Source organism: Littorina saxatilis, linkage group LG7, assembly GCF_037325665.1.
Source record: "Littorina saxatilis isolate snail1 linkage group LG7, US_GU_Lsax_2.0, whole genome shotgun sequence".
NCBI classification, from domain to species: domain Eukaryota; kingdom Metazoa; phylum Mollusca; class Gastropoda; order Littorinimorpha; family Littorinidae; genus Littorina; species Littorina saxatilis.
This window is the reverse complement of record NC_090251.1, coordinates 10,969,991-10,992,052: the sequence shown is the minus strand read 5'-3', so window position 1 is coordinate 10,992,052 and position 22,062 is coordinate 10,969,991. Positions and strand designations below refer to the sequence as shown.

At 41.9% G+C, this 22,062-nt stretch overlaps 1 protein-coding gene across 3 annotated transcripts in view; it reads left to right on the top strand.

Annotated features, from left to right (window-relative positions):
• The window catches only part of LOC138970674 (oxysterol-binding protein-related protein 11-like), a 59,030-nt gene extending 37,505 nt beyond the window's left edge, over window positions 1–21,525 (top strand). For all 3 annotated transcript variants that reach the window (XM_070343146.1, XM_070343145.1, XM_070343147.1), the window contains 10 exons: window positions 1,654–1,739; window positions 4,502–4,583; window positions 5,725–5,929; window positions 7,391–7,501; window positions 9,270–9,430; window positions 10,393–10,512; window positions 11,498–11,659; window positions 12,029–12,094; window positions 14,896–14,964; window positions 17,590–21,525. In XM_070343146.1, the coding sequence (XP_070199247.1) occupies window positions 1,654–1,739; window positions 4,502–4,583; window positions 5,725–5,929; window positions 7,391–7,501; window positions 9,270–9,430; window positions 10,393–10,512; window positions 11,498–11,659; window positions 12,029–12,094; window positions 14,896–14,964; window positions 17,590–17,649 (1,122 nt within the window). In that variant the 3' untranslated portion in view covers window positions 17,650–21,525. The remainder of the gene's footprint in view (window positions 1–1,653; window positions 1,740–4,501; window positions 4,584–5,724; window positions 5,930–7,390; window positions 7,502–9,269; window positions 9,431–10,392; window positions 10,513–11,497; window positions 11,660–12,028; window positions 12,095–14,895; window positions 14,965–17,589) is intronic.
• The last annotated feature ends 537 nt before the right edge of the window (window positions 21,526–22,062 follow it).

Sequence of the window (22,062 nt, the reverse complement as noted above, 5' to 3'; positions counted from 1 at the left end):
TGCATGTCTCACACACACAATCAAACACACGACTCAGCCCTGATTTTTCCTCTTTATTCAAACTCTCTGTGGTGCAGACTCTTGAAAACCATTCACATCGTGTTTGGCATCGATGTGTAGGTCAGAATGTCCTCTCTCAGCTGGTGTCCGTTTTGCATTAGCCACACAAACGAGACGATAAGTAAAGGTAACAAACAAAAAGTACACGTTTTCCCAGCTGTGATATGCCTGTGCCACACAACCGCTGTTATCGCTTTCCCAGGCTGTGGTAATTTTAGAACTCCGGCCTGGGCTGTCGCTGCGCTTATCAGCGCTCGCTGGCAGCAGGGAACGTTTCGGGAAACTGAGCGTGAGCAGGCAGGCTGAAAGAAACAGCCGTGCGTTCTGCTATTTCGGCTACGCTGAGGCAGTTAGGTCACAACATTAACCTCAGCGGTGTTATCGCTAGTGTCCTAAAAGGTGCGTCGATCGGTTTTGCTAGAATCAGAGCCACAGTTCCTGCTTGGGATCTCTTCCTTATTCTAGAATTCTTAAGATCGCAAGATTTTGAACCGTTGCAATCAGCAAGCTTAGTTAATCTTACACGTAAGACACTTTTGCTTGTTCTTTTGGCCACTGCAAGAAGAGGCAGTGAAATTCATGCCCTCTCAGGCTTAGCTAGAGACATAGCTTTTGAAAAAGATGGCTCTATTTCTTTACGTTTTAGGCCGGATTTTCTAGCCAAAAACCAGAAGCCTGGTCAAGTTTCTCCCATAATCAGGAGACCCCGATTTGTCTAACTGCCCAGTTCGAGCACGGCTCCTATCAGAGCTAAACAGCAGAAGCTTCTTTTCTTATCTCTGAACACTGCTAGAGACAAAGACATATCTAAGGTAACTCTCGCTAAATGGGTCTCAACGCTGATCAAACAAGCGTATGAGTGGTGGCTCAAAAAGAAGGGGGGGGGGGGGGGCAGTCAGTTCTCCCTCTAATGTCGGCAAGGATGCATGAGGCAAGATCCTGGGCATCCTCCTTAGCTGTGCTAAGGTCAGGAAGATTATCTGAGGTCCTCCATTCTGCCTACTGGAGATCGGAGGATGTTTTCATCAACTATTACCTGCGCGACATATTTCCAGTGCGCGACAGGACGGTACCAAGGCGCTACCAGCGATGGTAGCAGCAGGGCAATTGTTGCCTAGCTCATAGGTGAGCACCCCACCACCTTAATTAGCAATCAAGATATGTAATTTAATCGAAAATTTTAATAAAAAATTTTCATTTGATTAATATACTTACCCAATTCACTTAGTAAAGTCCCTCCCGCCTACCCCGCTTTAGATCCCTAAAAATGAGAGGGCGCTTTGAGCGAATGAATACAAGATGGCGGCGAGAGCACGCATGCGCAATGCATGTTAGGAGGTAACCTTGACCTGGCGTTGTCATGTGACCGTCAAGGCTGTTCTATTTTTAGGGTTACTTCAGGGTGGAGCGTAGTTTTCAGCGTTCTAGCACTAAACTGAAGTAAATTGCTAAATTGGGTAAGTATATTAATCAAATGAAAATTTTATTATTAACATTTTCGATTCTTGTTTGGATTCTTGATTTTGAAACATAAGCAGTCTATCTGTCTTCGGATTTCTGCATTATTTATTCATGTCAAATGTCTTTTTGCAGGTGGTTCTTCCTACCTTCATCCTAGAAAAGCGGTCCCTGCTGGAAATGTTTGCAGACTGCATGGCACACCCAGATTACTTCCTCAAGTGAGTTGCTGATCTGCAGTGAGACCATGAAATCTGTAGTATGGATCTGAGTAACAAAGGGAAGTAAGAGCTCTAAATGTGCAATTGAGTGGGAGTTATACAGAACCAACCTCCTACCAACTGAGAGAAAATAAACAAGCATTTTTTTTTTTTTTTTTTTCTTACACCTGTTCCTTGTCCCGGTGTGCTCTCACACCGCCCCGTCCCTGCACTCACTGCTCCATCCACATCTGAATTTCGTTCCGCTTCCAGACTAGTCGATTTTACAGACGCTCCAGGGAGGGATGTCGGGTCGCTGCGTCGGACTACCCTCTGACGATGACACTGCACTTCTGCTGAGTCACTTCGACGGTGTTCAGTAGTGGGTCTGTCCCGAGCTAACGGACGCAGCCCACTACCTACTATGCCCCCTACTAACGACATTGACTGCTAAGTCGCGGAGCCAGACTGAGTGAGGGTCCCCTCCAGAGAGTAGACCGCCACCACGTCCCTCCGTCGACCCCCCAGAACGTCACACGTTGAGGACTGACAGCAGAAGTACTATTCAGGGAAGGATCGAACAGGAACACTGAGACCAAGGTCACCATGAGAGCTCCGGGCATGAAGGGCCACAAGAGCAAGGACACTTTATAATTTTGGATGATTAATGAGATGAGGATGATTATAATGATGATGCTATGGATTTCCAATTTGGTTTGAGACTACGTGACAGGGCAGCACTCTACGCTTACTGTCATAATATATCCTGGTGTCAACCAGGCCCGAGAACTGCCGCACCTGCGGTGTTGGTCAGGTATACAGAACCTGAGCACCCTCAAAGTCGCATTCGTTAAGTGAATGACACTCGGCTGTGTGATTCCAGCCTTCCCATAGGAACCATAGCACTTCCACTCTGGGTAGGAGCCGACCGTAGCCCGAAAAACCCACATGACCCTGATGGGATTCGAACCCACGACCTCCCGGCCCACAGCCCGATGCGCTAACCACTGCGCTACGGGGGCCGGTAATAAACAAGCATTAAAATGAACAAGCAACTTTCATCCTCTGTGGTAGAAGAGTTGTTTGAGAAAATGACGAGTTTTCAAGCCAGAATAGTTTGTAAGAAAAAGAACAGTGACATTCAGATGTCCGCTATTAAAACCATTGTGCATTGTGGGATGAAATAGTAGGTTACTTCGACAAGGATGCGTGTAGGTATATGCATGAGTGTGCATGTTTTTGTGCTTTTTTACATTTAGTTAAGTTTTGACTACCGTATTTTTGACGGACTACAAGCCGCGACTTTTTAAAAAAACAAATCGCATTGCGGCTTATAAAAAGATGCGGCTAAAACGTTACCTAAACTTGAATAGCATTCACCTAATGGAAGTCGCCGCGGATTTTCATTTCGCTCGATTAGCGATTACTGGTACTTTATTAGCTCTCTACTCAAGACTCGGCGCTTTTCTCTTTCTTTCGCGAATCTTCGTTTGTCAACAAGTCGTCGTGACAAGATAGCGTACAGAGAAACACCGGATGTATCAGGATCTCGCGCGCGCGAGATTTCGTTTTTTTGTGTCTTGCGATAGTTGGAGGAGCGAGAGCCGCCATGTTGTGTTTTCGTCTGCTCGAAATGTGCGCAAAAGTCGTAAATCATCCCAAAAAAGCTTATTCCTGGCGGGACTACATGTGTTTAGTCTAGCGAAGCCTTAATTAGTACATGTAGTCTCGGTGTTGGCTGTTTCTTTTAGTGTTGATCTTTTAGTTGCAGGCCGACAGATTGACTAAATATTTATACATCGCTTCACGTGACATATTACAGTGTTCTAGATGATCGAACGTGTAGCAAAGACCTGTACGTGTACGTGTAGATATTGCGTCAACCGTGACTCACTTTTTTTCAAATGTTCCAAATGCATGCATTGTTTTGCTCCCACCAAGACTGTAGATCTTGGCAAATGCTCGACGTAAAAACTAGATTTGATGATGTTACATGTACACGTTCCCATACACGTCCAGAAAAGTGCTGATCTAGATCTTGCTATTATTAGCTGCAACACAGTGCTGTGCAGTGCAGTGCTTCATCTTGAACTTTCTCGTTTCAGGACCTGATAAACTTCTTTTAACAAACAATTATATTTGGCAGTGCTAATAAAGTTCTGGTAGCAGGTAGGTACAATATTGGTTTCAAATTTGACAACCTGTTAATAATAATAATAAAGATAGCTTATATAGCGCCGCTTCACAAATTTAACTATGCTCTTAGCGCTGTACATCGAGATATAACAATTTCAATAATATAAATACAAAGATGATATTATAATAATACACATTTACAAATATCACTCACGTGCATACATCCTCGTGCACACCACGCGCATACACACTCCCACTCATTAACAAGTGCTTCCATCCCCCTGCCACTGAGATGTTCATATACCCCCCTGGACAAGCTCCCTGTTACATACCCTGGTGGTTGTCCTTCGGGTCCGAAGAAGACTCTTTCGTTCTGCATCTTATCTGTGTACTCGGAGGTGGCTCTGCAAGTCTAGTTTGCAGGCGCCGAGTCTGGAACAGTGGGGGCACTGGAAGTCAGTTGTGGTCACTGCCGGTTTAGCGCTATAGTGTTGTTTTGGCGCAGCAACAAGTCTCTCACAGCGACCCTCTTCAAAGTCTAACAGAAACAGCCAACACTGAGACTACATACCCTACAGAACAGTTTAAAGCAAAGTTCAAAAGTGCCATGTTAGCGGCAGAAGTTGACTGTGTATTCCTTGTTGCAGGATTCCAGACATACAGACCCCAGAGGAGCGTATGCTGATGGTTTTAGAGTGGTACCTCACCTCTTTCCACGCTAGCAGGCAGGTAAGCAGACACCAGATTTTTTCCTAAATGTACGGTTTTCCGTAATTTCAAAGTCATTGACTGGAGGTATTATACTTGTTCTTGTCAAATGAGCGCTTCTGGGGTGATAACGCGAGACAACTCCTGTGATCTTGCCGCGAGGTAGCGGCAGTTACCAGCCGAAAGAAAGAAGGGGCATAACCTCACCTGAAAACTGACCATTGTCTGTTTACCGTAAAAATGCACGACTTACACACGAACTGTTACCAAACCGATATGCTATTTGGGACCAATGCAAGTTTTTTTCCTTTCTCGTGTGATCTTGCCGCGAGGTTCCGCCAGTTACCAGCCGAAAGAAAGAAAGGGCATAACCAGAACCGCACATTATCAGACCCTATCTACTCGGGATAATTAACTCGTTCTCATCAAAATGTCGGACCCTATCGCTACTCTCAAAACACAATAGCTGTTAAGATTGAGACAATCCGATGTTGAGATGGTCTGAGTATCTTCAGTCCTTGAGGCTATATGTTACTCCTGCTTCTTCAAACTAAGCTGTGTTGTTTTTGTTTTTGTTATTTTTTCCTTTTCATTACTTTATGATCAAGGTTTCAAGGTTTTATTTGGCTTTAGGCCCAAAATAATAATAATTGTCAGTAAGTACTGGTGTCACATGACTGATGTGAACCAGTTGATTGGCAAATTGTCGCGCTACCCAGGTGTATCATGTTTAGTTGTAATCTGCCAGTGCACTTCTGGCGGAGTGACCAAGGTCTTTTATGTGCCACAGTTGTGGCACGGTGATAGGACATGGATACCGTCTCTGAGTCTGCACATAAAGTTTACTCGTGTCCGTCCCGGCCCGGATTTGAACCTGAGACCCGCGGATCACAAGTCCAGTGCTCTACCAATTGAGCTACAGTGGAACCCCCCCTTTTAAGACCCCCCAATTTAAGACTTCCTCCCTTTAACGACCCTGTTTTCGCAGACTTCTTGTTCATTACTTCTACAAATTTACCCCCATTTTTAGACTCCCTCCTTACTAAGACATGTTTTTTTCAGATTTCTGGAGGTCTGACAAGGAGGGTTCCACTGTTGCGGGACGGGCCTGTATTCATGTTGTGTTGTTTCAGGGGCCTGTATTCATGTTGTGTTGTTTCAGGGCTCTGTGGCCAAGAAACCGTATAACCCCATCATCGGGGAGACATTCCACTGCTCCTGGCAAATTCCAATGGAAGAGCAGCAGGACCTTGAAAGCAAATCCACTGCCAGCACCACATTACCGGAAAGCAACTGTTCAGGCCCAGGCGGCGGCCAAAAGGCGCTCCTTGTCTTCCATGCAGAACAGGTTTCCCATCATCCACCAGGTTCGTAAATATCCAAAAACAAATAGAATGCCAACGTTCCAAAATTCAGAAGAAAAAAACACCGAAAAAACATGAAAAAAAGAAAAGAAGAGAAAAAAAGAAAATAGGTTTGTGTTTCTTGTGTAGGAATAAGTGCAGCAGACGTATCCAGTCAAATAGAAACTGTCAATCAGGCAGCTTGCGTAACCTGGGCTGAGATGGATGAGAAAGTTACCAACGGGGTGGGAGCCAGCTGCGGTGTTGGATTTAATCGAGATTTGTTGTGATTTCAATGAATGTGACCCCGCGGTTAGTTCTCACCCGTTTGTGTTTCACCCACTTTTGCTTGGTGCACCACAGCCCCGGCTCCAGCAAGTCACTAACCTGACATCATGAACACACACACACACCCACTTTTGCTTGGTGCACCACAGCCCCGGCTCCAGCAAGTCACTAACCTGACATCATGAACACACACACACACACACTTTTGCTTGGTGCACCACTGCCCCGGCTCCAGCAAGTCACTAACCTGACATCATGAACACACACACACACCCACACACATTTGCTTGGTGCACACAGCCCCGGCTCCAGCAAGTCACTAACCTGACATCATGAACACACACACACACACATTTGCTTGGTGCACACAGCCCCGGCTCCAGCAAGTCACTAACCTGACATCATGAACACACACACACACACACTTTTGCTTGGTGCACCACAGCCCCGGCTCCAGCAAGTCACTAACCTGACATCATGAACACACACACACACACACTTTTGCTTGGTGCACACAGCCCCGGCTCCAGCAAGTCACTAACCTGACATCATGAACACACACACACACACACTTTTGCTTGGTGCACACAGCCCCGGCTCCAGCAAGTCACTAACCTGACATCATGAACACACACACACACACACTTTTGCTTGGTGCACACAGCCCCGGCTCCAGCAAGTCACTAACCTGACATCATGAACACACACACACCCACTTTTGCTTGGTGCACCACAGCCCCGGCTCCAGCAAGTCACTAACCTGACATCATGAACACACACACACACACACTTTTGCTTGGTGCACACAGCCCCGGCTCCAGCAAGTCACTAACCTGACATCATGAACACACACACACACAAATTATGGCAAGAACACTGGCAAAGAATTACCCATGGACATTCCTGCTTTACAGTCTTTATCAGGATTTTTATCATTTCCGTCCATGCAGAATGATGTAAAAAGATGTAAAATTGAAGGAAAAATGACACGGCATGATGCAATCTGACCATTGACGCTACACAAAGAGATGAAAGCATGTTGCTTTTATCGAATTGACTGTGTTTGGCAACTTCAGAGTGGTACATGAACAAAAGTGGAGGAGCGATGAGTGGAGAGGTTTCAGCTAAGATAAGAGATCAGGGGCTACGCGATGTGCTGGTGGTGTCTTGAGAGTTATCTTTGCTTTGTGTCAACAGTGTCAGCGTTCTACTTTGAGTGTCCCAACAAGAAGATGTGTATGAACGGCTCCATCTGGACCAAGTCCAAGTTCATGGGCATGTCCATAGGAGTGATATTGGTGGGTAAAGGTGAGATACTCTCAATTTTTTATGTTTTGAAATGGACAATGTTTGGTAATAACTCTGTCGGGTTTGTATTGGTTGTGAAAGAGTGAATATACTCTTGCTTTTATTGAGGCAAACTTTCCACATGTGCTCCTTGTCCCGTGTGTTTGAGACACACCCTCGATAGTGACTGGCCTAGAACGTCACGTGGGAAAGTTTGCCTCGCTGAAAGCAAGAGTATTCACTCTTTCACACCGGCACGGTTGGCCTAGTGGTAAGGCGTCCGCCCCGTGATCGGGAGGTCGTGGGTTCGAACCCCGGCCGGGTCATACCTAAGACTTTAAAATTGGCAATCTAGTGGCTGCTCCGCCTGGCGTCTGGCATTATGGGGTTAGTGCTAGGACTGGTTGGTCCGGTGTCAGAATAATGTGACTGGGTGAGACATGAAGCCTGTGCTGCGACTTCTGTCTTGTGTGTGGCGCACGTTAAATGTCAAAGCAGCACCGCCCTGATATGGCCCTTCGTGGTCGGCTGGGCGTTAAACAAACAAACAAACAAACAAACACTCTTTTCACAGCCCACACAAACCCAAAACAGTTATTTCCAAACATCGTCTGTTTTCACTCTGTACATATCCTTTTTGACTCACATGCGAAGCAAAAGTGAGTCTATGTACTCACCCGAGTCGTCCGTCCGGACGTCCGTCCGGAAAACTTTAACGTTGGATATTTCTTGGACACTATTCAGTCAGTACCAAATTTGGCAAGATGGTGTATGATGACAAGGCCCCAAAAAAACATACATAGCATCTTGACCTTGCTTCAAGGTCAAGGTCGCAGGGGCCATAAATGTTGTCTAAAAAACAGCTATTTTTCACATTGTTCCCATTTTCTCTGAAGTTTTTGAGATTCAATACCTCACCTATATATGATATATAGGGCAAAGTAAGCCCCATCTTTTGATACCAGTTTGGTTTACCTTGCTTCAAGGTCAAGGTCACAGGAGCTCTTCAAAGTTGGATTGTATACATATTTTGAAGTGACCTTGACCCTGAACTATGGAAGATAACTGTTTCAAACTTAAAAATTATGTGGGGCACATGTTATGCTTTCATCATGAGACACATTTGGTCACATATGATCAAGGTCAAGGTCACTTTGACCCTTATGAAATGTGACCAAAATAAGGTAGTGAACCACTAAAAGTGACCATATCTCATGGTAGAAAGAGCCAATAAGCACCATTGTACTTCCTATGTCTTGAATTAACAGCTTTGTGTTGCATGACCTTGGATGACCTTGACCTTGGGTCACATGTATTTTGGTAGGAAAAATGTGTAAAGCAGTTAGTGTATGATGTCATTGCTAGGTTTAGTTATTTGACCTTGACCCTGAAGGTCAAGGTCATGTAAAGGTCAAGGTCAAGCATGTGAGTCGTATGGGCTTTGCCCTTCTTGTTTCAAAATGTTGGAAGGAATATCCTGATTTCAGATTTATGTTGTGGAATTGGAAAGTAACCATAGTTTCAACAGTGTTAGAGTATTGTTGAAAGAAAAGAAAGAAAAAACAATTAGGAAAGTTAAGAGAGAAGGCATGGAGCAGATATACTTGGTAACTGCATGTTTTGTGTGAGAATCAAAGTTCTTGGCGCTTGCAATGTGTTGATGATGTGTTAATGATGCTCAGTGAGTTATATATAATGTAAGCATCACTGGGGTATTTACATCTGAAACCAGCATTTCAATTACTTGTATGACCTGAAAATTAGCTACCCCATGATTTAACTGTGACAGTGACCCTGAAACTCCTTGAGCTGGACGAGGAATACACGTTCGGCCTGCCCAGCGCTTACGCCCGGTCCATACTGACCGTTCCCTGGGTGGAGTTGGGTGACAAGATCACCATCACCTGTGAGAAAACCAACCTGGTGTCCAACATCATTTTCCACACCAAGGTAGGTTTTGAGGTCCACTTCGTTCATTCCTGCATGCCTTAATCGCTTTCCTTCGTTGATTAGGCGAAAGAGGATTCCCTGCTCTGTGAGCTTCATCAGACTTTCATCCTCTTGACTCTTAGAAACTGAAGCTTCAAGCCTTTTACTCTAGGTACATAATTTTCAGAGGACCTTGTTTTGTTTGCGTGTTGCTGCCATACAAATTTGAAACACTCTGCAGGCAACTGCCTGAACTATTGCATACACCGATGAATCTCGACATGTCTATTTGTGAAGATCTTATTGATAAATAAAACTTGAGAGTTGTGTAGTATACTTTCCTGGAATAAAGAAATTCCTGAAAAAACTTTGTATGGGTTATGAAGGAGTGAATACTCTTGCATTTAGTGAGGCAAGCTTTCAACACGTACTCCTTGTGACTTGTCCATGTGCTTCAGGCACACCCCACTTAAAGGCATATGTACGCGCTCCCGTGTTTACAAAGTGTAGTTTGCCCATAATCGATGTCAAACGCACCATAAGACCATATAATGATGATATGTCACCATGCGCGGACCATAATACATGCATTACAGCTTGTTCTAGCCTCTGAAAAAGTGAGGATGTCAACAAAGCTGCGGTGTTAGCTCCCTTGCATCAACGTTACATGTGTTGCCAAATCTATAAATAGGACGATCCAGATCAAAATGAAAATTAACATATCTCAACATTGAAGGGGTCCTAGACCACAATATTTTGCAGGGAACTTAATTTAGCATGTCTCCAGCTGTTGGTAAAGCAATTAGCGTGTATAGTCATCGAGTACATATGCCTTTAAGCTTTTCATGTCATGTGTTGAAAGTTTGCCTCACTAAAAGCAAGAGTATTCACTCTTTCACAACCCATACAAACCCGACAGAGTTATTTCTGAACATCGTCTATTTGCCAATGACTGTGTACACGAACCATGGTATTTTCTACAGCCATTCTATGGGGGCAAGATTCATCGTGTGACTGCAGAAGTGAAGAACACAGTGACGGGGGCGTCGCTCTGCAAAGTGGCTGGGGAGTGGAACGGGAGCTTTGAGTTTACCTACGCTGATGTGAGTACCGTCATCGCTGTGTGAGAATAGATGTGCGTCACAGTGGAACCCCCCTTTTAAGACCACCCAGTTTAAGACCACTCAGTTTAAGACCACCCAGTTTAAGACCACCCAGTTTAAGACCACCCAGTTTAAGACCTCCCATGTTAAAGACCACCCAGTTTAAGACCACCCAGTTTAAGACCACCCAGTTTAAGACCTCCCATGTTTAAGACCACCCAGTTTAAGACCTCCCATGTTTAAGACCACCCAGTTTAAGACCACCCAGTTTAAGACCACTCAGTTTAAGACCACCCAGTTTAAGACCACCCAGTTTAAGACCACCCAGTTTAAGACCTCCCATGTTTTCAGACCTTGCTTTTTTAGAATTTTTGTTCAATATCTTTGTAAATCTACCTCCTTTTTAAGACCAGATTTTCGTAGATATTTGGAGGTCTTGAACTCATTGTCTCCCAGGTACGGATATATCCGTACCCACTCATAGGGCTCTATCTGACCAGGTACGGACGGATATATCCGCTCAGACTGTTAGCTTCAGTCGCTTCCTGTGACATCCTTCTAACGCCTGCAATTCAGCATGTTGATACACAGTTACTACAATTCTGAGTGACCTGCTGCAGCACAGCTGGTCTCGGCTAAAAAAAACTTGGTCGGCATAGGTGGGGTGGAATTTAGTGTTAAAGGGGCGTTCCACTGTACTTTGATGGTGTGGAAATTGTTAAAACTAAAAAGGAGAGAGAAAAAGAGAATTTTGAGACAGATGCGGTGTGTGGGGGTCGGTCAGTCTGGTTGTTTTAACCTGTGTGTTTGTTTGCATGCCAGGAACGATGCTACTTAGTAAAGATGCATGCATTAAAATTTGATATGCACATTTATTTTGTATTTATTTTGTACTTGCAATGTTCATTTATTTCTCTGCAAATTCAGATCAGGTTTCAATATCTTGCATCTTGGTGACTGCAAGTTTGTTTTATTCTCTCTGCAGGGCAGAACAAAGGTGATTGACACGAAAACTATTCCCATCTGGCATAAGCGTGTGCGTCCGCTGGAGAAGCAGTCGGACTTTGAATCACGGAAACTCTGGAATCATGTCACAAACGCTCTAAAGCACGGAGATGTCAACACTGCCACCGAACACAAACGATTTGTGAGTACAGTGGACGTCCACCTCCACCCCCCCCCCCCCCCCCCCCCCCCCCCCCACAAACAAAAAATAGGGCAGATATATGACAGGCTGCTGACTCATCTCTTCATGTTTTTATGTATGCAAAGATAATTGATTTTGTGTTTGAGAGTGTGTATTTGTTTGTGTGTGTGTTTGTTTGTGTGTGTATTTGTTTGTGTGTGCGTGCGTGCATGCGTGTGTGTGTGTGCTTGCGTGCGAGTGCATGCATGTGTGTGTGTGCTTGCATGCCTGTTAGTGTGTGTCAGTGTGTCATATTCCTGCCACAAACCTGCCTGGTTTTATGTATTAATTCTCATTCATCTTAATGTGACTCTGGATATCTTTTGACAGCTGGAAGAGCGACAGAGAGAAGGAGAGCGCCATCGGAAAGATACTGGAGCCTTATATCCAACCAAGGTATGATGTTAGTCCCATAATAAGACATAGCATGCTCATGTCTCAAGTCTATTCACAAGCCTCAGCAAGGGGAGCAAATAACTGTGAAGATCAGTGCAGCTTTGACTTGTTGTATGGTTTGGTATCATATCATCCTGTGAGGTTAACCTCATGGAAATCCAGACTGTTTTCTCACTGGGGAAAGCTAGCTGCCATATAGAACGGCGCTACCCTATTTCTTATTTATTTTCTAGAATGGATTTATGTTTTCAAGCACTGAGACTTTCGCTTTGAACTTGGGCTTTTTATCGTGAGCATGTGTGCGCAGGGGGGTGTCTGCAGGAGAGTCTGCACAAAGTTGACTCTGAAAGAAAAAAAACACCAAACGTAGGGGCAGAACCCATGACGATGACAACAACTGCCTAGTTTCATTCCAGCCGCTCAACATCGAACGCAGAAGAAGAAGAAGAAGAAGAATTCCAGCCGCTATAGACTGGGCTATCTCCCTGCACATTAATGGTTTTCAGCTGAAGAGGTTGACGGATAGCAGTACCAGTAATATTTCATGAGACAAGAATACTTCTTTCCTGATGTAGCCAAACATTTAGCAGCTTCATATTTCACGCTGTAAATATACTAGTAGTTTTCTGCATGTAGCTCTTGATTTTACAATCAACAGCCTGAGCTTGTTCTCAAGGGGGCACCGACACGGTTGGCCTAGTGGTAAGGCGTCCGCCCCGTGATCAGGAGGTCGTGGGTTCGAACCCCGGCCGGGTCATACCTAAGACTTTAAAATTGGCAATCTAGTGGCTGCTTTGCCTGGCGTCTGGAATTATGGGGTTAGTGCTAGGACTGGTTGGTCCGGTGTCAGAATAATGTGACTGGGTGAGACATGAAGCCTGTGCTGCGACTTCTGTCTTGTGTGTGGCGCACGTTATATGTCAAAGCAGCACCGCCCTGATATGGCCCTTCGTGGTCGGCTGGGCGTTAAGCAACCAAACAAACAAATTCTCAAGGGGGGGGATATTGTTCATGTTATTCAACCAAAGTAAGTAGTGTTAAATAGCTTACTTTACTTAGTCCTCTTTGCACGGGCTGTTCATAAGGCTGCCACCAGAGTCTGCAACTGACTATTTGTCAGCAGAAAATCTTCCTATGTATCGATTTAATGCTGGTTTTCCCATCTTGGTGTGACGTCAGAGGCTGAGTAAAACTCATATTTAGGATGCTGGCTTAGACTACAAGAGAGTGCATTGTTTGTGTACGTTTATTCCTGAAAGTATTTGTATTTTTGACCAAAGTACACGTATTGCATTTCACAGAGATCTCGACCGTCATTGTTCACCTTGACCGCTAGTGCTGTGTAAAACTTTACCTCGGTCAAAAATATAAATAATTACACATTGACATGCTTCCATTTGAAACTTCGAGGTCGTCATCGTGGATTGACGCCCGACCAAAGCTAATTGAAAGCCCGACGGAGCAAGGCGACGGAGGGCTTCAATTAGGCTTTGGGAGGGCGTCAATCCACGATGAAGACTGAGAAGTTTCAAATGGAAGCATGTCAATGTTAATGTAATTCAATCTGACGACGATCTCTTTCCTGCTTTCATGCGGTTGTAAACAGACAGAATTGGTTAATAATAAGAACATTTATATAGCGCTAAATCAAAAACTTTCGTTAAAAAGGCTTGCTCTAAGCGCTTGACATCTAAACTAAAAACGTCATTCACACTCTTTACAATGATGTACAAGAACTTCATGTCACACTCTTTCATTCAGTATAGCACCATTCACACAGTTGTTATTCTGTACAAGACAATAAGTTGGTCTAACATTTAGAATGTTCATAAGATGAAAACAAGAGAAAACCAGACTGATTAAAACAACTGCTTAGTGCTAACAAAGCATGAATCTTAATGATAACGTAATACATGTTTAACTGTTAAGACCATAAAAAAACCTATATGCTAAAATAACTTCGAACTTTTAAGAACTTCTTATAAGATACACAGCACATCTAGATAAACACCAGAATGATAAAACAAAAGGCAACTCGTTAAAAACTATTAAATGCATCAATGTCTAAAACACGAAAGACTCAAATATAAGATACACTGGTTCTGTTCTGTTCACACACTACTTTCAGTCCACCTACCCGCAAGGGTCAAGTCCCAAGAAATATGTCTCTGTATTCCTATCGTATCACTCTCCTCCTGTTTTGTTTTCTTTCACATACATTCTCCCTTCTTTTTTTACGGGTTTCTGGACAGCAAACTCTAAACAAATTCTTTTCATCACAAAAGCGATCTTTGGAATTGACTGACGTAGTTGGGAAGAATTCATGCATCAACTTACGTCACGTATTCGACGTCATCATTTCACATAACTTATGGTCTCGGTATTTCGTTGGCCTTCATATTTCCTACTTGTAAATTGACCCTCAAAACTACCCGAGACTAGTTGAGGTTGTATCAATGCGCCTCCCCAGCAGGTGGTCATTGGCTTTTTTAACTAGTGTACATCGACAATTAATGACCGGTAATTGTTAATGAGCGGGGGCATTCTGACCAATCTCAGGATCTGTTTCATTAAAACGCCAACTTGATTGAATTACAATGTATATTGTATCAAGTAAGCTGCTCTCATTGTGTGTGTGTGTGTGTGTGTGTGTGTGTGTGTGTGTGTGTGTGTGTGTGTGTGTGTGTGTGTGTGTGTGTGTGTGTGTGTGTGTGTGTGTGAGTGTAGACGTGCATGCATGTGTGTGTAGGTGTGTGCATCTAACTTCTGTAACCTTGGTGTATTGGTTTTTGTGTGTGCAGTATTTCAAGAATGATGGGGACCAGTGGGTGTTCAAGAAAATGCTGAAGGCGGACGGGCGAAGCAATTGCGTATGACCTCTGTTCCATGTGCCGTGTATATGAGTGAAGTGTGTGCGTGCGTATGTGACAGTGCATGTTTGCGTGTGACAAGATAATGCGTCGATGTGCAATCTCACAGCTGACCAAGAGGGGACCCTTGACAGAGAGGTAACAGGAGAGAAAACCAGCATTCTGTGTGCGTTGTATTTTATGCATGATTTGACTTTGTGTTGTGTATGAAATCTTGTGTTGAAAACTTTCAGTTTGGTTACTGAGTAACTAGTTGTGATGAGGATTGTTCACAGTGTCAAACTTATTTGTATTCTCTATGCCTTACCACATGAAAGAAAGCAACAAACAAAAATATGTTACCTTTGCCCCTAATGGCTTTGCCGTGAGGGCGTAAAAATTAAGTATGTTACGTAGCCTTCAAAGGGCTTCAAATGATTTATTATTATGTTCTGAAATTCAGAATAAAATAAAGCGTTTCATTTGACGAGACTGTATGATGTATTTGTAAGTTCTGCTGGTGGCAAACTCTGCTAAGAGTTATGTTTACATACTGTAGTTGTGATTTGGCATTAGTGTTTCTTTGTTTGTAATGTACTGTATTATACATAAGTCACTGCCTTTTCATCCTCAACTGCTGCATACTTGAGTGTAGCATTATTGTTTAATGGATTTGCTGGGGGTGTGAAGTTGCGTGCAGATCCAGCCCAGAACATTTCATCATGAGTTTATATAGCTGTAGATGTGATTCCGTCTTTCTTACAAATCTTGGTTGGGGGGGGGGGGGGTCTTACGCAATCATGATTTGCCCAAGAGATCTGTCCAGGATCTCACATGGAATAATTATTTAAGACAGTGTTCGGAAATACTGTAACTCTGTCTGGATTCCCAAGCATTGTCGAAGAGTTGCACTCCGCTTTAGTGACCCAAACAATGCCATGTGAATGACCCCATTTCTTTCTTCTTCTTCTTGTCGTTCGCTGTTAGATCGTCAGTCCGAACTTCAGGGCGAAACGTGCTGTCCTCTCCCATTTCTTTCAAACATATACATATCGGAGTTTACGTGTTGTTGCGGCAATGATTGTTTGCCCATTTTGATCGCCGACAACGTGTTTTGCCTGAGATGACGCGAGTTTCGCTTGAGGTCACATACGTTTGGGAAACACGCATGCCCAGCGATCACTGCACACCATCGTGAGTGTATCGTGGCTCCGATGAGCAGATTTTTGAAAGAAAAAGGCATCATATTGAGCGAATACTGCATTAAATACACATCAGAGTCAGTTATTTGCTGCCAGTCTCTAGCATGGGGTGTGTCTGAAACATGTGGACCAGGAGCACGTGTAGAAAGCTTGCCTCACTAAAAGCAAGAGCATTCACTCTTTTACAAACCATGCAAACCTGACAGAGTTATTTCTAGAACTTGTCAATTGGTCCACTTTAGAAAGAAGTTGCCTGTCAATTATTAACTCACTGCTATCAATGAAACAACTGGTGATGTGTCCTTTTTTATATTTTTAAAATTTTGTATGTACTATTGGATTTTTAGATACAACTTAGAAAATGTCTCAGGGCATTATAGTGTTTGCTTGAGAATGTTTTGTTTTTTTCATCTTTCTAACCTTTAGTCCAGTTTCTACCTACTTTCATGTCTTGCCAATTGTTGAAAACGGAACTTAATTGCACAACAACAAAAGAATGAAAGAAAGGAACAGACAATTGAGATGGGATGTAATTAAATGGTACAGGTGTATTTGTTGTGCAGGCCCCATAACAATATTTAGAGCAAGTTTTCGAAAATTTTGATAGAAGTATTTTGAAATGGAACGTGGGCATCCCGTTTGATTAATGTTAGTTGTAGTCAAATGTGTGTTGACAAAATTATTGCTGTAAATAAGACAGTACAGTTCTCATCAAACTGACAAGTCGATCTGTGCATGTTTATATTTTCTCCCGAGCTTGATATTAATTGGTTCGTAAAAATGATTGTGAATGGGAGATGTTCATTAATATAATGTGAACTTTTCAACAGCAGCCTTTCAGTTGATTTGAATTGCCATCTTCTAGCAGCTAGGCTATTTGCCAATGATTATTTTTATATATTCTTTGGCAATGAGATTTAAACTATTTTTTAACATACACTTTAGACACACCTTACGCACACATGCAAACACACACATACACACACATGCACGCATGGACACACGTACGTGCACGTGCACACGCACACATATATTTTTGCCATAGTTTATTGGTGTAAAGGCCTTTGAAATACCCCCACCCTTTGTTTTGTTTCAGATTTTGTTAAAAACCTATTTTGCAAATTGTTTTATGTTATTTTTGTTACTTTATGTGTTGAGTCTGGTTTTACAGTTCTTTGTGTTTCACATTCCTCAATCTCAATTATTCCTCCAATGACTACAAAGCCAGTAGGATTCAGAGAACTTTGAAAAAAATTGCATACCATCAGTTCTGTCTCATTTGTGCATGTGTGTGTGTGTTGAAGTTGTTTCATGCCTAAACAGTTTTCACATGAATTATCTACTGTTATATTTTTTAGCATTTTTGATTGTGAATGAAGATATTCTCACTTTCATTGTTGAAATAATGGCATACAGTCTGTCAATTCATCTCTTTCATTTGCAGGTGCCACTCGCACAAAAGTTGTTTAAACCGCAACAATTGTCAAGAGGCCGCAAAAATTGAAAAGAATGTGTTGAACGAATGAAGAGAAGAAAACTTGCCAGGCTTTTGTGACGTAGAAACCAGAGTTACATTTCACGATGAAAAGGAGTGGCATTTTGTGTGAAAATGACTTGTATACCTCAACTGGCAATAGGAAACAGATCGCGTTGACTGTGCAGACTGTGTGTCCTGCTTGGTCATTTTGCCAAACAAGCATTCTGTCATTGCTGATTCCACAGTGGCACCCCTCTTTTAAGACTTAAAAAACCTGAAAAAAATCAAGTTTAAAAAATAAGGGAGTCTTGGAATTTACAGAGGAAATTATGAACAGAAAATCTGAGAAAGCAAAGGGGGGGAGTCTTAAATTGGGGGTCTTAAAACTCAATAAAAAGGGGGGTTCCACTGTATATAATATTTTGTTATTGGCTATATAAAGCGCTTTTGTCACAGACAGAAGTGACTGTTTAAATGTGTGCAAGGGCTTTTGTAAGATACACAAAAAAGTGTCTTTGAACTTTTTGTTACCAAGCTATGCATTGATGAATGAATTGTAAGTTAAGGTATGGACGTAGGGTTGTCATCACTTTATTTGCATATCACTAAGGGTTGTACATACTGCCGAATCCAGCTAAAATGCTCTGTGTGACTCTGGAGATTGTGAATCAAAAACATAGTGCAATTTGGTCTGCAGAGACACTTTTTTTCTTTTCCTTTTTTTCAGATTTGAAATTTGATGTTTCACTGCTTTCAGTTTTTGTGGTGATATAAGTGTTACAGACAAAACTGAAATGTGACTCTTGTCTGTTTATCAACATCATACCTTTGTATCAGTGATTTGGAATAAAAAGCAGTTGAAAGGGTAGTTCAGTCCTTAGCTACTTTGCGCTGACGTGTTATGAGTCATGTTATATGCAATTTTTCTGCGTATGATAGGAATTTCAACTAGCACACAGTCAGTCCTAGTTCAAATCAGTGCAGTCTTCATGGCTAATGTACCAAATAAAATTATTCATGTCATCTTTGTATCTGTGATTTACAAAAAAAAGCAGTCTAAGTCCTTTAACTACTTTAGCACAAAGCATGTTTTGAGTCATGTTAGATGACATTTTTCTGCGGATGTTTAGAAATTTCAGCTTGCACTGAGTCTGCAGTCCTACTTCTGATCAATGTATTATTCATGGCTTGTACCAAATAAAACATTGTTGTTGGGATTCTTATAGTGTCTTCCATGAATGTAACACAGTCTCTTCACTTACACATGCTGATTGTAGAAGATCCTTTGAGAGTTTTAATAGCACAATATATTAAAACTTTGTGGCATGCGTATTAGTCTTTTTGGCAATCCCAGCACTGCAGTTATGTGAGAGAAGTCGGCTTTGTTGACATTTTACGCTATATTTTGTAGAAAAGCTAAAATGAATAAATGCACAGTAGCTATTAGGTCCATGGGTGTCCCTGGACTGAGCCCCTCTCGAAATATCCTGCCTCAAACCCCACACCAACACCACACTCTAAAGATTAATCCACGGCTGTTCAAAGGGCTTCATTTCTGCTACTCTAGCTGCAGGCTATTTTTAGCACTCATCCTTTCCCCACAGCAGAGATAACACAGCATCTAGTATCTCTCTCAGGGCTATGCACAGAGAAGGCCAATCTCCCAGTATAGCGCAGAAGCAGTTTGGTATAAGAGGTAAGCGAGCCTAACAGTGTGCTGGCTGCAGCTGTTAGTAGCCAAACTATTCCCTCTGCTGGGCTATTTTTAACTCGCACTTAAACACAAGCTAGGAACAGCCGTATTTACCTTTCATCCTTACTCAGGTACCAATTACTAAACTTTTTAATTTGGTGGGTTCATGATTTTTGACTGCTGGTTTAGACCAAATTGCGAAGGTTTCAAAATGCACATGCTTTTTAGTGACATTACCCTGAGATATACCCATTTGGGGGGGAAATTTTCATTCAGCGAACCCAAGATTTACGCTTGCGTGTACAAATCTGTTCCCTTTGGCATAAAAGTTATGCAAACCTCATAGGATTTAGGTTGCTTTCTGATAATAATTTTAGCGTAAAAATGTACCGAATGCAGTGCAGTTATATGTTCCTGTAATCAGATGTGTGTACAGTACAGCAAAAAGAACAGCATGTACAGAAGTACAATGTATAGAAGTACAATGTATACAAATGTTAAGTACAATGTATGTACTTTGGTGTGTGTTGTTGAGTGAGTGATGTACATTTGTTTACCCCCCGCGGGTTAGGGGGAAGAATTTACCCGATGCTCCCCAGCATGTCGTAAGAGGCGACTAACGGATTCTGTTTCTCCTTTTACCCTTGTTAAGTGTTTTTTGTATAGAATATAGTCAATTTTTGTAAAGATTTTAGTCAAGCAGTATGTAAGAAATGTTAAGTCCTTTGTACTGGAAACTTGCATTCTCCCAGTAAGGTCATATATTGTACTACGTTGCAAGCCCCTGGAGCAAATTTTTGATTAGTGCTTTTGTGAACAAAAAACAATTGACAAGTGGCTCTATCCCATCTCCCCCCCTTTCCCCGTCGCGATATAACCTTGAATGGTTGAACACGACGTTAAACACCAAATAAAGAAAGAAAGAAAGAAAGTACATTTGTTTTTTATTTCAGTAACAAAAGTGAGAATGACTGAATAATAATTAGCACAGAAGAATCACATAGTTTGGATTTTACTTGTACATACAGTACTGTTTTCCCTATTATTTTTTGTTTGTCTGATCAATATCTGTGCAATTTATCTGCTTTATTTTCAGTTGTTCTTAATGTTTGCCATTGACACTGGCAGGCTGAACGCATGCAGTCTTTATTCAAGTGGATTGACCTGGATCGCTCAGGGACGTTGTTTGAGTACGGCACAGGCATTGGAGTTCTCCTCGGATCCGAGGATTTCCGAGAAAAGCTACACAATTCAGAGAAAAACATTCTTCTTCCGAGAAAAAATAAATCTAGAGAAAATAAATTCGAGGAACAAAAATCGAGAAAAGACAATCTACCTTGTATGACCAATATGTCCTATAATTCAGTGTTACTGAATACCAAACAAGTATTAAATTGGGTCACGTTTTTTGCTGTGTAAAATTCATGAAACATATACTCACAGAATGCGCCAGATTGCACAGATTTTAATCTAGATTTCAAACAAATTCTGAGAGACCCCCCTACTTTTTAGAATTGTTCTTTAAATCAGTTCCCATGCCTGATGGCCCTCAATGCTCAAAATGGCGAAACTGATTTCATATCGCAAACAAAAACAAAATCGTCAGAATTTAACTTTTTTTACTGTGGTGGAAAGGTTATGCAATTATGACTGCTTATATATAACAGTTCAAAAAGTTGCCAAAACTTTTCTGGCCATTTTTGCAATTTTGCTGGGAAAAATATCAGGAGTGGCAACATTCCTTGAGAATTCAAATACTGTTACTACTTAAATTTGTGTCAAATGTATACTTTGGAACTGCATGGACTTAACCCTCCTTGCTCTGATTTATATGTCCTCTTACTCTAATCCCAGCTACTTTTCAGCTTCTATCTGGGTGACATATTGATAAAATCACCAACATAAAAGAAAAATTGGAAATAAATAAGTACATGTAGCACATTCTGGTAAATAAAAAAATGAATAAATAAACAGCAAATTCTTGTGAATAAAACTAAAACAAGAATGTTGGTAGTGTGTTTTACAAGAAATGTTGGATGGGTTTATTTCTGTTGTGGTTGAGGCACAGCACCAAAAAGATAAAATTGCATTATGTTTTCAGTCTGCCAGTGCCAATGATGGAGAAACAAGTGTACATTTTGAATGATTATGTCATATCAATTTCTGTGATATAAAGATGTGTTGCGCTTAATAAAATTGTGTCAAGAGTGTGTATATGTGTGCATCTGCCTGTGTGTGTTTGTGTGTAATACGTCTATCTCTCATTTTGTCTATCTGTCTGTTCTGAATTGATGACATTTTATTTTCAAATAAGAAACAAAACTAAAGATGCACAAACACACACACTCACACCCACACACATATTCTGGGAAACTCGCATACAAAAAAAATAAATAAATAAAAACAACAAAACAAAAAAAAAAGGAACATAAATTCAATATCACTGAACAGATACGGTATTCAAAATTCAACAGACAAACAACAAAACAAAGCCAAAACAGCAATAACGAAAAGAAAAATATGAAAGAAAGAAAAGAACACGCAGAAATGATTTCTCCCGATACGCATGGCAAATACGGATTACTCCCGATCGTCCGACGAAGAGCCATCCGGTTTCAGTGATTTTAATAGATCAATTTGTAACTGTCAGTTCAGAACAAGAAAACAACTGGCCGGAGAAAAGTTAAAAAATATTAATCTCCACTCAAAATGCTTGAATTCATTCAAATATAAACTCATATCCAGTA